Source organism: Notamacropus eugenii, chromosome 2 (genome assembly GCF_028372415.1).
Source record: "Notamacropus eugenii isolate mMacEug1 chromosome 2, mMacEug1.pri_v2, whole genome shotgun sequence".
Lineage (NCBI taxonomy): Eukaryota > Metazoa > Chordata > Mammalia > Diprotodontia > Macropodidae > Notamacropus > Notamacropus eugenii.
The window spans coordinates 461145343-461167988 of record NC_092873.1 but is presented as its reverse complement, the minus strand read 5'-3'; the positions used below and the strand labels follow the sequence as shown (position 1 = coordinate 461167988).

At 39.1% G+C, this 22646-nt stretch overlaps 1 protein-coding gene across 5 annotated transcripts in view; it reads left to right on the top strand.

The window, feature by feature from the left end:
* Nucleotides 1–22646, top strand: part of RGL1 (ral guanine nucleotide dissociation stimulator like 1) — a 272674-nt gene that overhangs the window by 240383 nt on the left and 9645 nt on the right. For all 5 annotated transcript variants that reach the window (XM_072648405.1, XM_072648406.1, XM_072648408.1 and 2 more), the window contains 4 exons: nucleotides 1170–1291; nucleotides 3329–3418; nucleotides 10153–10339; nucleotides 19087–19341. In XM_072648405.1, the coding sequence (XP_072504506.1) occupies nucleotides 1170–1291; nucleotides 3329–3418; nucleotides 10153–10339; nucleotides 19087–19341 (654 nt within the window). The remainder of the gene's footprint in view (nucleotides 1–1169; nucleotides 1292–3328; nucleotides 3419–10152; nucleotides 10340–19086; nucleotides 19342–22646) is intronic.

Here is a 22646-nt window from a genome sequence, read left to right as displayed (position 1 = left end):
TCATACTTTTGACCTTTGTAATTTAGAATCATAAACTTTTAGAGTCAAAAAAGACCTTTGGGATAACAGTTCAATGCCTTCATTTTACTACTGGGTAAACTGAGGCTCCCTGAAGGTATGTGATCAGGCTAGTTCTTATCAGAGCCAAGATTAGAACAAGGTCCCTCACTTCATTGTATCTTTTGGCTATGCTACAGTGGCAGGGGAAGTTTTGTCTAGGGATGAAAGTAGTTGGACTGAGAGTCAAGACACTGAGGATTTGCATGGGTTTTTATTATTGTCTTGTTCTGAAGTCTGAAAAACTCTGTTCCATTTTCCAGATTCCTCATCTTTGCCCTTAATCTTTAGAGTAGCTTTGGTTAGATGTCTCTCCAGCTTCAAAACTAAGGAATTTTTAAAATCTTGGCAGTGTGGTGATAGGCTAAAATTCATTTTTTTAAATCTCTAATAAAGAAGTGTATGTAATATAATAAATAATTTTTGATACATTCACATAGTTGATGTGGACTTTAAAAAGACTTAGTTAAATGATTTACTAGAGCAATAAACGCCCAAGAAAAATTCTTTGACTGCAATTTCAAGGACTCTTGGACATTCAAAACTATGTCCAGATGCCCAGCACTTCCAGACTCATTTGTAGTTGCAAGATGTCATGTGAGTTGAGTCTTTCTTCAGTCCTAAGACTACTGAGATAGTGGTGCAGGACACAGACACTCCCTGATTTTGATGTCTTATCTCTGCAGATTCCACTCCCAGGAAATCCCCTGCCCAAAGATTATCCTTAGTCTTAAGAAATGAAGACGGAGATAGAAAAAGCAAAACCTGTGCCTCTTTAGGCATTGATAAGCCTGGAAGTTGCCCTCTGACAATGTTCTAACCTGACTGTTGGTTTCAAGGAAGTCATTGAAGATTGTCATGCATTCTAAGGCATATACAGACTTCGAGGACTAGAACTATGGTGTTTAAGAGTAATTCAGCTATTCCATTTCTATGAAAACAAAAGATTTGAGCTTACCCTTTGTATTTAGGAGCTTTTTTGTTTTCAGCATTGTTTATTCCTTGCCTGACATGTTGTGTCATTGATGTACTATGGATACGTTTCCATGTTTGAAGAGCTCAGTCTTGCCTTTTTATTCACATCATCAATTTGTTGATCTATTACCCTTTAGGAGTTTGAGGTCATCGCTCAGATCAAGCTCCTTCAGTCGGCCTGCAACAGCTATTGCATGACCTCTGACCAAAAATTCATCCAGTGGTTCCAGAGACAGCGACTCTTAACAGAGGAAGAAAGGTGAAGTGGATGTTGTTGTTCAGTTGTTTTCAGTGGTGTCTAACTCTTCATGACCTCATTTGGGGTTTTCTTAGCAAAGACACTGGAGTGGTCTGCCATTTCCTTTTCCAACTCATTTTACAGATGAGGAAACTGAGTCAAATAGGGTTAAGTGACTTGCCCAGGGTCATGCAGCTAGTATGTGTATGAGGCCAGATTTGAGTTCAGAAAGATGTCTTCCTGACTCCAGGCCTGGCACTCTATCCACTGTACCGCCGACCTGCCTTGCACCACCTATTTGCTCCATTTTGGGGACTTCCTGTTCATCTGGAGGTATGGAGAAGTGATATAGAGTAATAAGTAGATAGATGCTAGCTTTGGAGTCCAAGAAACTTGAGTTTGAATCTTGTCTCAGATATTTATTAGCTTTGTGAATCTAGTGAAGTAATCTTCTTCATCTGTATATGGAGACCAAAATGATTTATCTTTAATGAGTAATGGATCTAGAGTACTATATCACTAGATAGTAATATGGTAAAACCTCATCAATTTTCACATTATTATTTCGCATTGTGTGATGATTCAGATGTGAACTATATTGAAGTTTGTGGGACCTATCTTTAGAAAAGGAGGGACTAACAAAGAATTTTATATTATAATAATAATAGCTAAGAGACATGTTGCAAAGGAAGAATCTATAAGACTAGGCAACAGATTGAATATGGCGGATGAGAGAGAGTGAAAAGTCAAGGGTGAATCTAAGTTATATGTATGGGTGAGTGGGAAGATGGTGGTGCCCTCAACAGTAATGGAGAAGTTTGGAGGGGGGCTGGCAGAAAAATAATGAGTTCAGTTTTGGACCTGTTGAGTTTAAGATATTTATGGGATGTGCATTTCGAGATCTAATAGGTGTTTGGAGATATAAGACTATAGGTAAGGAGACAGTTTGGAGCTAGAGCAATAAATCTAAGAATCATCTGAATACAGACAGACAGTAGATAGAGTGCTAGACTTAGAATCAGAAAGACCTGAGTCAGATTCAGCCTCAATCACTTACTAGGTCTGTGGACCAGAGCAAGTCACTTAAACTCTGTTTGTCTCAGTTTCCTCAACTGTTAGAGATAAGAACAATGCCTACCTCAAAGGGTTATTGTGTGGATCAAATGAGATCAGATTTGTAAAGCAGCCTTTCAGCTTAGTACAGTGCTTGGCACATGGTAAGCACAAAATAAATGCTTTTATTCCTTATCCCTATCCTCAGGGAAATAATAGAGGGAGAAGAAAAGAAGGCACAGGGCATAGCCTTGGGGGATTCTTACAGTTGTCAGGTGGGACCTGGATGGGTCAAAGGGGATTGAGAAACCCATTTCATTTTTGCAAAATTCTGATTGTTGGGAAGCTTTTCTCCATGGAGCTGAAATCTCTTTTCCTTTAACTTCCATTCATTGTTCTTAGTTATGCCTTCTGGGGCCAAACAGAAGTCCAATCCCTCCACTTAAGAATATAGATCGAGATATTCCTAACTCTTCTCTTTCCCAAATTAAACATCCCCACTTCTTTACCCAGATCCTCACGTGGCCTGGTCTTGAGACCCCTCACCCTCTTGGTCACCCGCATCTGAATGCTTTCTAATTTATACCTGTTCTTTTTAAAATGTCTTACCCTGAATTGTATGTAGTACCCTAGATGTGACAAGAGTGATGGGGCAATTTTCTCTGACCTAAACACTGCCCTTTTCCTCCTACAACGTATTATTGCCTTGAGATTTGTGTTTCCACATCCTAGAGGTCAACCTTTATACTTCATCAGTAAACCTTCTGTTTTAAGGAAATGATCTTGGAATATCCCCAAAATGAGCAGGCATAAGAGAGAGAGATCTTAGAAAGGTGCAGGCACTAATTTGGACCATTGAGATTCCTTGACATTTGTGAGAGAATTCCCTGGGTTGTTCTTGTAAGCCCAAATCTTCTCATGGAAGATCCATCTCTTTAACCATATTCATTCAAACTTGCTCCACAATTCAGAAACTATTTAACTTAAAATTCTCTGTATTTATAGCTATGCCCTCTCTTGTGAGATTGAAGCTGCTGTGGACAACAGTGCCACCTCCCCAAAGCCTAGGAAGAGTATGGTGAAGAGACTTAGCCTGTAAGTATCAGCAAGAACCTTACTTCCCAGAGGGCTGGGGTGGGGAGTTGGGGCTCATTTGGTTTGTTTGTTGTCTGGTTGTTGGGAGACAATGTTGTTCGTTAACGTAGCTGAAGCTTTTCTGAAAAAGTATACCTGATGTCTGAGCAGGAGCTGGCATCTGGAAATGGTGAAGAATAATCAGCCCGTTTATTTTGTACAGGGAGCATGGTGAGGCTACCATGGCTTAGTCTAGGAAAGATGTGGATGGATTCTCACTCTCATCAAATGAAAACCTTGGAAGGTCCTAGACCAGGTCCCTGCTAGGAAATTCAAGCATGTTTGTGAAATTCAAGCACATTCTTACTGATTGACTGTAATGAGTCTAAATGAAGACAAAAAGGACAAATCTTTAGAGATTTTCTGAAGAAACAAATTCTTGAGTTGGCAATTGAAATAAAATGTAAACAGGGTTTTAATTACTGATTTTACTACTGGAAAAAGTTTCCTTAGTAGTAATTAACACATATACACACACTTGGGGGACCAGGAGGAGCCCCTCTTAGGCAACATTTGATTGCTGTCCTTCCGTGGGATAGTAAAGCAGGTAGGCTAGAGCACTTTTTACTCTCTCTATAGCTTACAATAAAATCTGTGAACCTGGAAAGAAAGAATTGCTCCAATTTCTGTTTTAGATAACCTGAGAGACCTGACTGGGCATGGTCAGCCCATTAGAGAGATTAACACAAAAGAAGTTTGACCCTTCCAAAGATACTGTAGTGTGTCACGATGTAGATGCATGATATTGGAATGTGGGGTCCTGCCTGGTGCCCATATCTGTTAATTGGCTAATCACAAAGAGCTGGAGCTCATGGGCCAGCAGAGACTGTCTGGTCTCAGTAAAGGAAATAATCAGCTAGGTGGCTCAGTGGGTAGAGTGCTGAATCTGAAGAAAGAAATTTCTTTTCTTTTCTGACTGTTATATTTATTTTCATGCCTTCATACCTCCCAGGGTTGCTGTGAGGATCAAATGAGATGATCATTGTAGAAGTTCCTGGCACAACATTAAGCGCTGTGTAGATGTTAGTTATCATCCTCATCATCACTGTTACTGTTAGAAATGCTTCTACTCTTTCCCCCCCCCTCCCCCCCCATTGCCAAATAGTCACTTGTCATGGAACCTTTTCCAGCTTCTCTGACACTGTTGGATTAGGTGATTCTAAGGTCCCTTCCTAGAATTCTCCTTGTAGCCCTGCCGTGTGAAGTGTGCTGATCCACCAGTGAACAGCTGCAAAGGGCTGCGCTGGAATGCAAATCATAATAGGTTACGTGTATTTATTACCTTTTTCACAAGAGCTCTGGGAGGTCTCTAGTACAAATATTATAAGCATCACTTTACAGATAAAGGAGTTGACTCTCAGAGATATTAAGTGGTTTGTCCAAGGTTGTGTAGCTTGTAAACATCAGAGGCAGGCATTTAATTTCCTGACTCCAAAATATAGCATATTAATAAGATTTGTTATTATTATTATTAACCTCATTTTGAATTTTTTTTATCTTGTTCCATGGAGTTGAGACAGATAGTCATAATCATTTATTAAGTACTTACCATGTGCCAGGCACTTTGCGAAATTTTGGGAATGCAGATACATGCAAAATGATGGTCTCTGCCCTCAAGAAACTTACATTCTAGTAGGAGAAGATGGTGCATAAAGGGAAGCTGGAAAATAGAAGGGGGCAGTGTTTGCATGGAGGGAGAAGGTACCCAGCATGGATCAGTCTGGATTGCAGCCTGGTGAGGAAGGAGGAGAAGTTCAGCTATAAATGGTTCTGTGACAGATCACCCACCTGCTAGTTGTCTGTGACATTCAGTATTCTGTGGATTATTTCCAAGGGGGACAGAATAATGGCTTTTTGTAGTGGAATACTGTTTGGATGTGAGCTCCTCTTCTAAGGCCCAATGAATGCCTCCTCAGTAGGACTCATGTAGCAGACAGAATGACAGGAATGACATAGACCTCATTCTGGGTTAATTTAATTTTTTTTGCTAAGTCTGTATTTGGAAACCTTTTAGTTACTCACATTTTGGAGATTGTGAGTTTTTCATATGGTGACATCTATGAGAAATGTGGTTCTTAGGTGCTGCTGGATCAGTGGTGATGCTTCCAGAGGCTGATCTTTCTCAGTGACTTAGGAAGAGCACTGTTCCATTGACATCCCACTGTGGGATGAGATTGTGGTAGCAGGCAACAGTTTGGTCTGGGATAATGCTTTAGTTCCTGTGCATTTTGTTGGTTGAGTTCCCATGGGTATTCTGAGATCTGTGTTTGTAGTATAGTCATTTGTTGGGTGCTGGGCTAGGAAAGGTGGGGAATTTCTGATGTTAATCTTAGCCCTTGTGTCATGTCTTGCTAAGTTTTTGGCACAGACTAGATTGTCCTACACTGCAGTTTTCATCATCTCTGTTAGCATCATGGTGGTTCCTATCTTGTTATCATCTTTTCTGATGGAACTCAGAAATTGTCTGAGTGTCACTCTTTCGCTTTTATTCTTTCATATTTGACATTCTGCAGATTGTTTCACGGGTGGTAAAAATGACTGCTTTTTGCAACTGAATAAGAACATGGAGATAGATGTTCATGTTCTGTGGATATATTGAAAGTATCTTTGAGACAACTCCAGGAGCAGGTGTGACTGTAGGAATGACATATACTTTATCCTGTTCCCAAATGGTTTTAATTTCTTCCACTAGACCTGTATTTTGAAACATTTTGATTCTATGTAATTTGGGAATTTTGAGCTTTCAATACTGCAACATCTATTAAAAGCATTGGCATTAAATTTTTATGGGTCCTTATTGTAAGTAACAGGCTTTTTCTTTTTTTTTTGTGGTGATGTCCAATTCAATCCAATTTATATGTTGAATTCTCAAAAATATTTTGAGATTTATATTTATTGTATATTGATATGACATCAATTCATAAGTGATAGTGCTCTTCTAACAAAAATCCTTGATACTTGATTACATCTAGATTTCTGGTAGATGCTCAACTTTTATAACTTTAGGTGATCTATTGATTGAGTTTTCCTCATATTATTGGTAAGTTGATATCAGTCAATGAGCCTAGACCCGTTGAAGATAACCTTTCTGTCATTGCTTGTACTAGTAACCAGATCCCGATTCACCACCATAAATGTTTCTTCTTCTAGAAACAAATTGGCCTGATGCTATTTATTGGATGCATCGTTGTCTGTGTGGTACTGGTTGAATTCATGTGGATATTACCCATGGAATTCAGTTTATTGCGCCATTGGGTCAGCCATTTCATAGACTTTTTTCAGAGATAAACCACTTTCTGTTATATTTGACAAATCCAGAAGGTATATATCTGCAGTCAGCTTTTATTTTTGCTTTGTGAAATGAGGTCTATTTATTTGAATAGCATTCCTGTAAATTTTCAACCTGCTTATTCTTAGTAGTAGTAGTAGTATCATCATCATTGCTGTTATATTAATCTCCAAAATTCTAAGTCAGTTTATTCTGAATGAAAATTGTAGAGTGGTGTGAGCATTTAAAGTTAGAGAACTTCGGTATAAATGCTGACTCTGCTACTTATTACAAATGGAACCTTGGGCAAGTCCCTTGAGTTCTTTGAGACTCAGTTTTATAATCTGTAAAATGAAGGTCTTGGACTAGATGATCTCTAAATGTATGTCTAAATCTGTGATTCTGGGGTCTGGTAAATAAAAGGTGGTGCAGTGGATAGAGCACCAGTGCAGAAGTCAGGAGGACCTGAGTTCAAATCTCACCTCAGACACTTGACACTCACTAGCTGTATGACCTTGGGCAAGTCACTTAACCCCAATTCCCTCCTCCTGGGTCATCTCCAGTCATCCTGATGAATATCTGGTCACTGGATTCAGATGGCTGTGGAGGAGAAGTGAGGCTGGTGATCTGCACAGCCCTCCCTCACTCAAAACAAAGTCAAGTTCAAGTCATGTCATCATTTCTCTGATGGCATGGTCTTCTTTGGCAACGAAGGACACACACACACATACACACACACACAAATAAAGGGTATTCTTCCAGGGCTGGCCTGATAAATGCAGGACAGGCACAAACACCAACATGAGAAACAATGCCTAGCACAATGCCCTGTACGTGGTAGGCACTGATTAATATGTGTTCAAAGAATGAAAGAATGAATGAATGAAACTCAGTTAGTCTCAGTGGGATTAGGAGTTGGTACTACAAGACTTCATAGACAGTACAATGTTAGGGCTGGCAAGTTGCTTAGAGAAGCAGATGACCTCATCTCTTACCTCACTGAGTTAAATGTGTATGTGTCCACGTGTGTCTGGGCAACTCCATCTTTCAGACAGGTTCACAAGATTGTATGATCCTATTAACATTTTTTATAAGCCCACAGATTGCCTCCTCTTTAATGTGCCTCCGAGAAACTGGGGGAAATAGACAGCCTGTGAATCCTGCTGTGGAAGAGTCAGAGTGCTTATTTTGGGGCCAAAATTCACCTTTTCACGGAGGAGTCTTTGGAGACCCCAGTGATTCTTATTTAAGAATTCAGCGTGAATTTAAGAAATGTTAAATAACATGAGCATTTCCGTAAACAATGTAGAATGGAAGGAGTCTCTGTTGTATATAATTTGCTTTTCTTTCTAAGTATACAGAAATTCAGTATGTAATTTTTAAAGCTGTCCTACTTATGTTTAATTTCTTATGGCCTGTTATTTTTTGGGTGGGAGGGGGAAGGGAGAACCCCATGACCAACTTCCCTCCCTCTCACCCTTCCCCATTAAAAAAAAGAATAAAAGAATTGTGTAATAAATTCCCAAATTGGCCACCTCCAAAAAAATGTATGTCTCATTGTGTGCATTGAATCTATCACTCTTCTGCCTGGAGGCAGGCAGTGGGCTGCGTTACAGCTCATCTGGAGTCTCTCTTGATATTACATTGATCTGAGTTAAGTCTCTCAGACATATTTTCCTTTACACTGTTGTTTTCCTATATATTTTCTATATATATTTCTACGTATATATCTATATATTTCTACATATATAATATATCTCTATATTTCCATATCTACATGTTTTTACATATATACCTATATATTTCTATTTCTACTATTTCTATAGCTATATCTATTTCTACATATATAATATATATACTTCTACATATATATCGATGTTTTTCTGCATATATAATATATCTATATATTTCGACTTTTGCCCATTTAACCCTGCATCAAGTCTTCCAAAATTTTTCTGAAATCATCCCTTTTGTAATGTCTTGTTGCACAATAATGTTTCATTACGTTTATATACCATTTCCCAATTAAACGATGCCTCCTTAATTTCTAATTCTTTGCTACTACAAATTTCTAGTTCTTTGCTGCTATAAATATTTTGTACATATTGGTCCTTTTCTCCTTTCTTGATCTTTTTGGGATATAGGCCTAGGATCAGTATCACTGGGTCAAAAGCTACACACAGTTGAATGATTTTCTAATTCTTAAATAATGACCCAGGAACCACCAGTCCTCACATAAAGCGCCTCCTAACCTGGTCCCTTCATATCCCCCCCCTTTTATTCTTCTCCACATATTTTCCATTTAAATTACAAATTACAAATTAATCCCCTACTTGCAGTGCCTCCCGGATAACACTCCCATCTCCCATCTCCATGCCTTTGTGTAGAATGCTCTATCTCTTGATTTTCTGGCCTTTAAGACTCAGCTCTTTAAGAGGCCTTTCCCAGTCTTCCCAGCTCATAATGCCTTCCATGAACTCTTAGTATATCCTTGGTATTTTCATGTTTGTCATCCGTGAGCTCCTTGAGGACAGGGACCATTTTGCCTTTATTTGTGTTCTTAGTGCTGAACATAGTGTATGACGTATAGTAAGTGCTTAATAAATGCTTGTTGACAGACATGTATATACTTTTTCATATTCTCACATGATTTTAATTTCTTTCACGGAGTCTCTATATTTTGAAAGCTTTTCATTCCATGTAAAGTGGAGATTATGAGTTTTCAGTATGACTGAAAACTTTCGATGTTTTTTTTGTAATGACTCAGGTTTCTCCTGGTGATTCACAGATCTGACTGTAAATGCTTATAATATGTCGGTGTCTACATTTTGTGTCTGGCATGAATTTTGATTTTAAGTGAAGCTACTCTCCATGTACCCCTGCAGAATTTGGAGGCCCATGAAAGGAGGTGCCCCTGCAGGGGATATGGAGAAGGTATTTTGGGGAGTTGGGTATGGGGAGAAAGGGGACTTTGAAGTTTTGCCTCTAAGGCAAAGAATTTATACTTGTGGCCTTTTTTAATATAAAACATGCAGACCCTCTGGCTATTTCATCCATAGCAATGAGAGTCTTCCATTTATTCTGGCAGTGTTTATTTAGCAATGGAAAGTAGACAGAGAAAGTGGTAGATGAGGACAAAAGTCCTTCTGAAGAGGTCTCTGGCTTGGAAACATTTCAGAACCACTGATCTGGGAAGACATCAAATCTATTCCTTCTCTGAGCTGGAAATAATATAGCCTAAGGCATTTATTTACTCAATTTTTGCATAGACTCTATAACAAATCCTTTCCTACGCCAGTAATATCAGACCACACAAGATCAAGATAGCATCAGAGACCTAACCAAAAAATCTTATTTATTCACTATTGGGTTTCATCTTTGTAACACTCCCAATCCCAGTATTTTCTTTCTTTCTTTTTTCTTGCAGTCTGTTTTTGGGCTCAGATGTGATCAACAGTAGCACACCCACCAAAGAGCAGCCTAAATCAACCCCTAGTGGGAGCTCTGGAGAAAGTATGGACTCAGTCAGCGTATCATCGTGCGAGTCAAACCACTCAGAAGCTGAGGAGGGTTGTATCACGCCTGTGGACACACCAGATGAGCCTCAGAAAAAGGTACTTTCCTTCCTCCCATTCCTAACCAGACGGGACATTGGCTACAGGAGGAATGTCTGTTGTCAGCTTTACTGCCTGGCAAAGCCCAAACATTTCAAAAGCACCAGGGAAGGAATGCGCTCTGAAGAAAGGGTGAAAGCAGAGAAGGTTCGATTTTGCCTCATAGTGAAGTCCATCTAAAGTTTTCCTTAAAGCAATAAATCTGAAGGCAGCCAACAGGTGTATTTCATCGTATTACCTTGGAAATGTTGTTCCATGTTTTTGGCAAAGGCCCTATATACATGAAGGGACCTTTCAAGCCAGAGACCTTTAACATCAATTACTTTAGGAAATGTTTAGGAGAGATTTGCTTGGAGAAAGAGAATCACAAATAGGTCAGAGAGTCAAGCATCATATTACAAGTTTCAGGCCTTCAAATGCCCTAATAGTTAAGAGGGTGATTAAGGAGCTCAAATTGCATCTCATACTTTGGTTCTCTTTCTCTTGGGTTGCATAATGGCTACAATGACTGAACTGAATAAAATTGAGCTTATTTTATAGAAGCAAAGAATCGCAGAGTTGGAAGGGATATTGCAGGGTAAAAGAATTGAATTCTACCTTAAAAATCTTTAACAAATCATCATCCATCCTATAGTTGAGACCTCCAGTAAGGGATATTTGCTTCCTTGTGTCTAGGTTTAAACCTAGGCCAGCTTACCACTTGACAGGGATAATGTGGACAGGATTTGTTGATGGAGGTTGAACTAGAAGACCTGACTTTCTTTGCAAATTTGTAATTCTCTGATTCTTTTCTTACACTGGAGGCAGCTAGGTGGCTCAGTGGATAGAATGCTGGACCTGGACTCAAGAAGACCTTCTTTCACTCACTCCCTATGTAACCCTGGGCAAGTCACTTAACTAACCTCTGTTTGCCTAATTCACCAGAGAAGGAAATGGCAAACCAAAATCCTTGCCAAGAAAATCCCCTAAGGAGTTATGAAGAGTCAGACATGACTGAGCAATAACAATTCTCAGATCATCTTGGAGTTGGAAAAGTCCCCAGTGGTTATTTAGTTCCACTCATGGCAAATAGAAACTCCCTATGCAAGTCTTTATCTATCTAGAATCCCCTTGGAGACCTTCAGTGAAGTGTAACACACCACTTGTTGAAGAGGCTCATTCTGTTTTTGTTTAATACCTAGACAATGCCATGACACATCAAAAAAAGCTAATCATTCCAAAATAACTTCGCTGGCTTCTGAGCTAGTCAAACCACATCTGGAGTATGGCATTCAACAATCGAGATAGAGTTTAACCAATGTATTTTTCACCCAGGTGGTCGTAGTGGCATTCATTGACTCTCTCCACATCTACATTTGGTTGGCTAGGAAACAATAACTTGTAGTTACAATATACATAGAACTGTAAAACTGGGTTTCTAGGCCTATTGATCCTAGGCCTGTTATTCTGTCATGTTTCTAAAAGCTTGGCATTACTGAAAAGAGCTTTGGGCATATTAGAATTACTATTCTGAAGGACTATGGGAAATTTGATGCTTCTGGGAGGTACAATGAAAAATCTGTTGTAAGCTACTTATATAACTTGATATTATAAATTTTCCCTTAATATTTTTCATAATTCTTCAAAAATTTCTGACTTGAAACACAATGGGGCTATCCTGAATGCAATATTAACTTGTCTGCTTTGTATAAATTCATTAATCTTTAAAGTTTCTGTACTTCTTCTACTTGGCTTTGAGTGCTGGATACTTGTAGTCAGGAGATACTTGCTAGCTCTTACCTCCCTTACAGCTAAAAGACAATAAAAGAAACGTTTTTATTCAAGTGAATAAAAGCAGAATGATGCCTTATTTCTTCAGCAATTCTGGTTCCATCACTTTGACAGAACCAGAGATTTAAACTTCGAAAGTACCTGTCTCAGATGTGATCTTCTTGTCTCCCAGACCTGCTCCTTTCCTTCCCCTAAATTCTCTATAGTTTGTTGATGGCACCATCATCTTCCCAGGCACCTAGATATGAAATCTTAAAACATCTTTACCTCTTCATTCTTCCTCAACCCCTACATCTCAATAGTTGCCAAGTTCTACCTGTACAACATCTCCACTCATACTGCCCACACAACTTCAGTACCTTAATGAAATCTGAACCTTTAGTCTGACTCCTGGTCAGTCTTGCCTTCTGAAGGGTTCTCCTGCTTCCTATTCCCCCCACCTTGCATCTTTCCAGTCACTAGCTACTAAAATAATCTTTCTGATTTGTAGAGCTGATTACATCACTCACTTGCTCAGGAACCTCAATGACTCTTCATGACCTAGGGGGTAAAATTGCAAACAATGTAATCTGTCATTTACCATGGGTCACAGGTTGGCTTCAGTCTGTCTTTCAAGTCTTATTTCATTCTGTTTGTTACCTGTGCCACACTCCACATTCTACTAGCTTTTCCACGTTATTGTTCCACTATCTCCTACCTTTTCCATTCATACTGTCGTGAAATGTATTCTCTCCTCATTTCTGGCAATTAAAAATCATTCTCTTCTACCAAAGCTCAGGTAAGTTTTCCTATCTTCCAGGTAGCCTTTTCTAATTCACCCTCCTTTTTCTGCCATCATATTCCACCTCATACTCACTTACATACATTTTGGAGTCTCTCTAATAGTCTGTTAGCTCCTTTAGGGTAGAGACCTGGCTATTTTGCACATTTGTATCACCAAACGTAGCACAGTGCCTTTCATGTAGTAGACACTTAGTAAACATTTGTAAATTAAATTGAACCCCTATCCAAAGACTGGATCTCATTTCCAGCATTTCTAATGAGCGCTCAGACAGCCTTCATTTGAAGAATGCCATTGATAAGAAACTTACAGTCTTAAGGCCACTTAAGTTCCACTCTTGGCCGTTTCTAATTGCTGAATCCTTTCTACTTGTGTTAATCCAAACTCTGCTTTCTTGCACATTCTTCTCATTCTTTAACTAGTTCAGTTTTTGGAGGCTCATTTGAACAAATTCAATCTCTCTTCCACTTGGCAGCTTTTTAGATGTTTGAAGATAGCTATCATGTCCTTCCTTAAGTCTTCTCATCTCCAGGTCACCCATGCCCATCTTCCTCAACTTATCCTTACAAAGCATGGATTTGAACCCTCTACCCATCCTACTTATGCTTCTTTGGATAGAAGAGTACTTGATCCTCAATCCTTGTGTCCAGAGCTCTTTACTCCAAGAGGCCTTCATTCAGCTACCATTTGGGGAATACTCACTCTGTACCTACTATGTAAATAATGCTATGTTAGGCGTCGCAATGAATGCAAAGAAGAGAAAAACACCCTTTGTGGAGCACACTGTCAAATACATTTTATAATTCACACTTACAGATTATTCTAGATCTTGCTATTTAGTCCTTTGTTTATAACTTTGAAGTTTATTTGTTGAATTTCTCATAAGGGTTTGGAGCTTACTAGGCAGTGAGAAGTCTGATAAGAGCTTAGAGTCTTAGTTTAGATTCTGTGTTTAGTCACTAAACATGATCTAAGCATCGAAGATCTAGCTTAATTACAAAGGTTTTTGTAGGAGAAAAGCAGCTTCATTGGAAGCAGCTCTTAGAAGTTAGTGGTGGTCAACTATCATTGTCTTTGTGTGGGTTACCCAAAGGCAATAACTCTCATAAAGATCGTTAGTGGTATGAGAACCAACTGACAGTGATCAGTTACAGAGAAGGAAGGCACATTCAAGGGAAGCTAGAAAAATGGGAGGAGGAGGAGGAAAAGGAAAAGAAGGGAACCACAGAACTAGAAGGTTGAAAGGGAAAAACCTAAAAGTTCATGTGTTGTATTTTATCTAACACTAAAATTCGAAACACAAAGATGAACTTATAGGGAAAAGAACAAGGTAAGAGGAAGCAAAAGGAAGATAAGGAAGTGATAAACAATAGGAAGCTTGGAATCTGGTCCCTCCTCTAACACTAATATTAGCTATATGACTTTGGGCAAACCATTGATTCTTTCTGGGTCTTAACTTTGCCCATCTTCAAAGCAGGGATAGGATATCAGATCTGGGTTTTCATGGGTATAGCTAGATGAACTTCCCTTTCCTGCAACATAGAGTCTTGTAGAGATCTCCAAAACACTAAAAAGTTAAGTGACTTGCTGTTGGTCACAAAGCCAGGACATATAAGAGGCCAGACTTGACCTCAGGTCTTCCTAGCTCCAAGATTAGCTCTCTGTTCTCTATGTCATGTTGCCTCTTGTATCTAAAATATGAATTAGAAAACGCTATAAAATTATAAAAAAATTATAAATTGTTGCTCCCTCAGTATGGTTGTGAGGACAAAACAGTCCAAGTTTTGCACTGATGTAAGCTACTGTTTACTTTAGCCTCCTCTTTGTAGTAACTAGACATCTTGTAGATTTGAAGATTTAACCTTCCTCCTCATTGATCATAATCTTTATTGAGGCATATCATGTGACTGATAAATGTAATACATTCTGCTGTCTTACGATTGAGGGAAATGATTGTGAAACTAAGAGCTACTGATATAAAACAGACTGGTTCAGGGCTTATTCTCTTCTGATTCTGTTGGGAGCTGAATCACTTTAACTGAAAACTAATTAGCTGTAAGGATGATCATGGGAGCACATTTCATTCATCATTTGTTTGACCTGGAGAATCTGGAGACACCAAGACATGGCTTTATAAATGAGAAATGAAAATGAAAAAAAAAGTTTTGTTTGTGAACATATATTACATACACACGTATATCAATACATATGTCACATATGTCAATACAAGGGTTAAAGAATAAAGAACTAGGACGGATCATAGAAATCAATTGACTTGTCCCTAAGTAGTGAAATAAAAAGTATGTTTGACTATGAAAGAAGGTAGGATGGTTACATAGATGAGGTATTAGTAAAACAACCAACTGAAAGCCAAACTTTTTGCTACAGCAGCAGTCCTATGAGGATTTATATCTATGTTTGTGTCTATGTATGTCTATATCTATATCTAGTTATATCTGAGAGCCAGTATTACTTGGGAGATCCAGAACTGGCCTCAATGAGTTAAACCTGAGTTCAGGTCCTATCTCTAGCACATTGATACCTCATGGCCATGTGACCTTGGGTAAATCACTTATCCTCTTAGAGCACCCCAACTTCTCTAAGTTGTAGAACAGTTGCTTTTCTGCATTGGTAGAGAGAGTTTCCTTTTCCATAAAAATCATAGGTGTGGTCAACAATTTTATATCTATATTTATATATATAAGAAACTATTTATTTCACAGTAAAAAAAAAATTAAAACTCACCTTGAGACACTTGGTGTAGAAAAAGAGTGTTCACAAAATAGTCTGTGCATCAGCCAGAAGCCACCATAGGAAAGACGGCTCTCTTTCTGAAGAAGATGGAGGAGGCATGGTTAACATCAACAATTTACATTGCTCCCTGATGGTAAAACTGATGGATTATTCATACTTTGGTTATTACCCAGCCAGTCTGACTACAATTTAACAACACTGGAATTTGCAAAGATTACTATCCAGAAGAAAATTTACAAACAGACCCAGCATCAAATTGTCATGTGGATTAAACTGTACTCTATGATTCCTATTTGCTTCATCGTGGCCAGGATTACATTTATTAAAGGAGGCCAGTCCAACTCTCTTCTAAAGCCCCACTTCAATGCCTTCTCATGCTATGGAGGTCACCTTAATCTTTCTAAGGTTTTGCCAGTGGATTGTAAACCTTGGTAGGTCAAACCAAGCTGAAAAACTTCAGGGACAAGGCTGAAGTAGATTGGGCACTTGTCATCTGAGCATCAGTCTAGCTAAATTCAGAGAGGCTTGCTACCAGGATAGCTGCAGGATGATGGATTTTTTGGTCACAGCACTCCTTCAAGCTTATGTACCACATCATATATGGTCAACTTTGGTCAGTAGAGAGTGGACCTGTACCAACATAATCTTGATGTATCACAGTAAATCAGTCTTATGCCTAAAGTCAGCCCAATTTTCTGAAAATAATGAGTTTATTATAGCAATTCAAGATTAAGTAACTCATAAGAATCATTCCAAGGTCATTATAGTGGAGCAGTGGGCTCCATTATGCAAACACCAAATGTCTCAAGATGAGTTTTCACTTTTTTTCACTGTGAGATGAATAGTTTCTTTTATATATATATGCATATATATGTGAATATATATGCATGTATGTGAATAGTTTCTTATATACAGATTTAGATATATAATTGTTGGCTACACCTGTGATTTCTCTGGCAAACTACCAGTGTAGACAAGCAACTGTTTCACAACTTAGAGACGTCCTAGAGAACTATTGGGGTGCCTAACAAGTTATCATCTATGCTCTGAACTTATCATTAGCCCATAGCTCCATTATAAGAGTATAAGGGTCACATGGCATAGTCAACCTGGAATCAGAAAGAGCTGAATTCAAATCCAGCCTTACCTAATGTGTGACTATAGATAAGTGATATAATTTGTGTCTTCCTCAGTTTCGTCATCTGTTAGATAGGGATGATAATAGCACCAAGTTCCCAGGGTAATTATGAGGATCAGATAAAATAATCTGTATTAAAGCATTATGAAAACCTTAAAGGGCTTTACATGTGGTAGTTTTTAATATTATTAACAATAACAAATACTATCTTAGTGACTGTGGATTATATTATAAGCAAAATCATTCTGCTAAGATGATACGTTTAAGGACCTTAGTTGTGTTTGTCAACAGACCAATATATAAATACAGTGATAAGAATATTCCAGAAAGTAATACAGTATTACTGGGATAGAGCTGCAATAACGAATCAGTGACTCCCATCCAGCATACAAGACAACCTGATATTTTCTTAAATGAATAAAGCAGTAGAACTTATTGATACTGTTGTCCCACTGAAGTAGAAATGCTGCAAAAACTCATGGAGGGAAAATATATAGTAAATTTCCATTTGTCCGGTAGGTATCCAAATGACCAGAAGCTAAACAACAAGATATTTTGGACCCATTATACATTCTCATTGTTTTGAGAAAAATGCAAATGATAAGAAAGGGAACTGATTGATATTGTTAGTCTTTTTTAAAAATTATTTCCAGACTATCTTATAGAGTCATTATGGATGTGCCTATAGCAAAGTTATCTACAAGACTGTACAATGAGACTTAATATTCAGAGTGATTGATGGTCCTGAGGCACTGTATGGGGCAGACCATGTTAGGCTTTCTGAATCATTAAATAAGGACTAAATGAATTTCAGCACTGTCTGAATGCACAATAGACATGGTTAAATGAGGAAGGGCTGAAGCTACCGTACTGGGGCTAAAGAAGGATGACATCTCAGCTGGAAAAAACTGGCATTCCCTGACAGTTTCCTGATGGCTTTTTTTCTGCTCCCCTCAATGTGTAACATGACCTCTTCTGTGCTCATCTCCCACTACTCAGTCATCTTTTTTTCCACAATTCCTGCCCAGGCCTTGTTTAGTTCAACAAAATATTTGGTTTGACTCTAGTCCGAAAGAAATTCTGGGTATACTTTGAGATCATAGCTTGCAACCTTGATGAGATATCAGAATAGAACTTTAGTTGAGAACCTATTATTGACATTCATTCAATACACATTTATTAACTATTTATTTGCATTATATATGTGCCAGGCATTGAGGATAGAGACAAAAATGAATTGTTCTCTACCCTTGAGGAGCTTGTGTTCTGTTATAACAGCAATTGGAGTATAGAAAGTCAACATTTTATAGAGTGATTTACAGTGATCCCATGAATTCGGTAGGAAAAGTATTTGCATTTTACAAATAAGGAAACTGAGGCTAAGAGAAGGTTGTGACTTGTTTAAGATCACGTCTAGTGTCAGAGCCATATTTTGAAGTCAAATTTTTTAATATCAAATTTAGTACTCAATAGTGTTATTATGATTCAATATCATTGTCTTAGTACAATCATATTTTAATGGCTTTATGAGATTCTGTGTTTAAAGGAGAAAGTAACTAATAATTGTGATCAAAAACTGTATATTAAGCACTGACTATGTTAAGGACACTGTGATGAGTGTTATAGAAGATATAGTTTCTACCCACAAAGATTGCAAAGAAAATTAGATATTTAAGACATGAAATAAAAAGTGGAATTCTATTAAGCTTGAGGTAAGTAATATGCAGTCCCTTATAGAGTGAGAGGGTTGCTTGAGTCCAAAATTGGATATTTCTTGTCTTTGCTGCCACCTGCTGGTTATTCTCTGGAAGAGTAGCTGGAAACCCTGGAAATGAGTCCTAAAGCCAGAAAAGTCCTTACAGATCATCTCTTAAATCATACGCTCTCCCAGCCCAGAAGGAGCTCAGAGGTCCTCAGATCCACACTGCGTGAGCAGAAACCTTATCTCTGCCAGAGTGATGTGAGAGAAGTCTGTCCAAGCAATGAACACGGGGGTTCTTATGGAAAAATACAGTCAGTAACAGATACGAATCTGACGCCATCGTTTTACGGATGGAAGAAAGATCTTGCCAGACTAGACAGGACAGAATTCACAGATGTAGAATAATTAGTCAAAGGACCAAGACGCTGACATTCCTTCTAAAAACTGGGTTTTCTCTATCAGAAAAGAAGCTATATATGGGGTATATGTATATATGGGGAGAACAGTGTGTACGGTTATGTGTCTGTCCCTTCTCTTTTCTGAGAGTAGCGAAAAGCTTCTGCTCAAGGTTCACATTTTCCTTTTTTTTTTTTCCTTTTTAGCTCTCTGAATCCTCTTCGTCTTGTTCCTCGATCCATTCTATGGACACAACTTCCTCAGGGTTGTCATCTTTCGTAAACCCCCTTTCCTCCCCTCCGGTCACCAACAACAACCCGAAAAACCACAAACGCTCCATCTCAGTCACATCCATTACCTCGACAGTGCTGTCTCCAGTTTACAATCAGCAGAATGAAGACACCTGTATAATCCGGATCAGTGTAGAAGACAACAATGGGAACATGTATAAGAGCATCATGGTAAATGTTCTAGCCCTTTCACCCAGGTAGATGAATGCTCAGGCTGACTTGGTGTGTACATATGCACATGGGTGTGTGTGTGTGTGTGTGTGTGTGTGTGTGTGTGTGTGTGTGTGTGTGTGTGTAGTGTGCATGGAGGTGGGGAGTGAGTTCATGAGATGTGTGAGAAGGGGAGGGGAGAAGAGGAGTCTCTCTCAGGGAGAGGAGGGTGCCACTTGGACAACAGCCCTAAATGTATGTGCTGTTAGCATGTGATCATTTAATATAAAAATGCTTTAATACTCTAAGAATCTCCTCACTCTCATGCAGATACCAAGCTCTCTATATTTTAGTAGGTAGTCTTTTAGATTTGCTGTGTGACTGAACATATGTTTTCTTGTAAAAATCGTCATTAATTTCAAGACCTGGTCAATGACAAGACAACATTCTTCCATAGCAGCTTAGAAGGTGCCACAGTTTGCTTGGCACAGTACTTGGCACACAGTAGGCACTTAATAAATCTTTATTGATGGATTAACATAGACTTTACCAGCCTTGAGTCACCTCCACCACTTGCTGAGGCATCTGAATAGGATTTTAGCAGACACACACACACGCACACACACACACAGCAGAGAGGCATGTGCTGTCGTTTATAGAGTGCTGGACTTGGAGTCAGGAAGACCTTCAGTGAGAGCTATCAGTTCCCTCTGAAGCAGTTCATTTCTATTTTGGGATATACTTAACTTTTTAGCAAGTTTCTCTTTTTATCAAGGTAAAGTCTGTCTCTAGAACTTCTACCCACTAGGCTAATTCTTCCCCAGGACCCATCCATGTAAGACTAATATTTCTTCTACATGGCACCTCTTCAAATATTTTGAAGACAGATCCTGTGTCTCCACGGTCTTTTCTCTAAGCTAAACATTTTCAGTGATTCCAGTACCAGTCAGGCATTGTGAGACATACTATCTGCATGAGCTATAACCCTCCAATGACGTTGTTTTCGGGTCCCTCACTGTGCCGGTTGCCTTCTTCTGGACACATTCCAGCTTTCCAACGTCCTGCCTAAAATGTCATACCTAGAAATGAACAAAGTATTCTAGATCAGTCAATAAACATTGATCGAGCATCTGCCTTGTGCCAGGCACTGTACTAAGTGCTGGAGATACAGAGAGGCTAAAGACAATCTCTGCCCTCAAGATGCTAACAATCTAATGGAAGAGGTATCAAGCAAAGGGAATATGTACAAGCAAGCCTTGTCACAAGATAAAAAGGAAATAACAGAGGAAAGGCACTAGAATGAAGAGGGGTCGGAAAAGGCTTCCTCTAGATTCTAGATCTAGAAGATGGGATTTTAGTTGGGACTTGAAGCCAAAGAATGGAGATGAGGAGGAGAACCTTCCAGTTACAGAGGACAGCCAGACAGTGCCTGATGATGAGAGGGTCTGGTTCATGGCACATCAAAGAGGACAATGTCACAGGGACTGAGGCATATGAAGGCTAGAAAGCTATGAGGGGGTAGGTCATGAAGGTCTTTGAATGCCAGACATAGGATCTTGTATTTTATCCTGGAGGTGATAGGGAAATTGGCGTTTACTGAGTAGAAGGGTGATGTGGCCAAATCTTCACTTTAGGAAAACCAGTTTGGTGCCTAAATGGAAGATGGGTTGGATCAGGGAAAAGCTTGAGACAGGCTGACCCACCAGCAGGCTATTGCTAAGTCCAAGGGTGAGACGGTGAGGGCATGTTCCTGAGTGATGGCTGTATCATAGGAGAGAAGCAGATGTGTTTCAGAGAGGTCACAAAGGTAAAATTCATAGGCCTTGGCAGCAGACTGGATGTGGGGGATGAGCAGTAGTGAGGAGTTAAAGCAATCTTCTGGGGTCAGAGCCTGGGGGATTGGAAGGATGGTTTTACCCTAGGTTTGCCACTCTGACAGAATAGTTCAGTTCTGAACAGTTAGTCTGAACCTAGCTTTATTCCAGAAGCTAGTTGCATAGAAGTGACTTTCGTACTTTGTATAAAATCCATTAGTTTATCAAAAAGAAATTTTAAGTGCCTACTATGTGCCAGGTACTGTGCTTAGTATTAGGGATACAGAAACCCCTTATACTCAATGAGTGGTATTCTAATAGTGACTGTTAGCTGGCCTCAAGGCAGAAAGAAATAAGTTCAAATCCAGCCTTCAACATTTATTAGTTCTGTGACCCTGGGCAAGCCATTTGTGGAGAACTTAGCAGATTACCTGGCACATAGTAGAAACTTACCTGTTCACTTCCCTTTCCCCCATTCTCTAATAGTAAAAGCATTACGTATAATATATACATATTATGTGTATATGTATATGTGTGTGTGTGTATACACACACACACAGAAGCAAAATGAATTTTAGGAGAGAGGGCACTAGTGGCTGTCTTCCCTATAGCATCTAAATGAAAAAAAGAGGAAGGAGAGTGGTACCTGGAAAGTAGTCATTTGATTTCTTGTCAGCTTTCCTGTTGTTGCTTGAATTAAAATTCCATAGAAATTCTCTAAAATTTAGTTCTGTTGTAAAGTGAGTAGAAAATGTTTACCTAGAAGTGATATCAAGTTGTTGTGGAAGGCAAGGTGACAGGTTAATTTCTTGAGCTTTAGAAAGAAAAGAAGGATTCTGATAGAGAATTGAGAGGTAAGAAAGTGTCCTCCAGAGCTCAAGCCCAACTTGGTTCCTTACCTGTAACCAATCAGAGCACCAGTCCCTGTCCCTCACCCCAGACTCCCTACCTTGGAACATAGGAGCCACCTCCAATAGCTTGAAACTTCCAGACAGCTAGAAGAAAGGTGGAGGAGAGGGCACACCCCCCTCCCCCCATTCATCACTGAAGGAGGGGAGGAGATAACATTCATTTCTTGGCTTTATGGAACTCTGAAACTCTGAATACATCCCACAATCACTACCACCATCTCCACCTCCACTGAAACACTGTTGCACATGGTGGTTAGATTCAGTGTTGTATGGTATTATTACAGTTATACACACATGTGTATGCGTGTGTGTGTGTGTGTGTGTGTGTGTGTGTGTGTAATATCCAGTACATTATGAGTTAAATAGGGCTTTTGTAGGCTAGCCTGAGAACCTACCCATTTTGTATAGCATTATTTCTAGGAACAAAACGCATTCCAGCTTCTAAAGAAAAACATTTCAAAACAGGTATGGGACTGCATTTATAAGTTGCTACACAAAAGGATAAGTCCCCAGAGAAAGTTCCCTCCTCTCTTACATTATACATGTCAGAGGAAGTTAGAGGCTACAGATTCTTTAGTTAAGAAGCTGAAGCTCTCTTGAG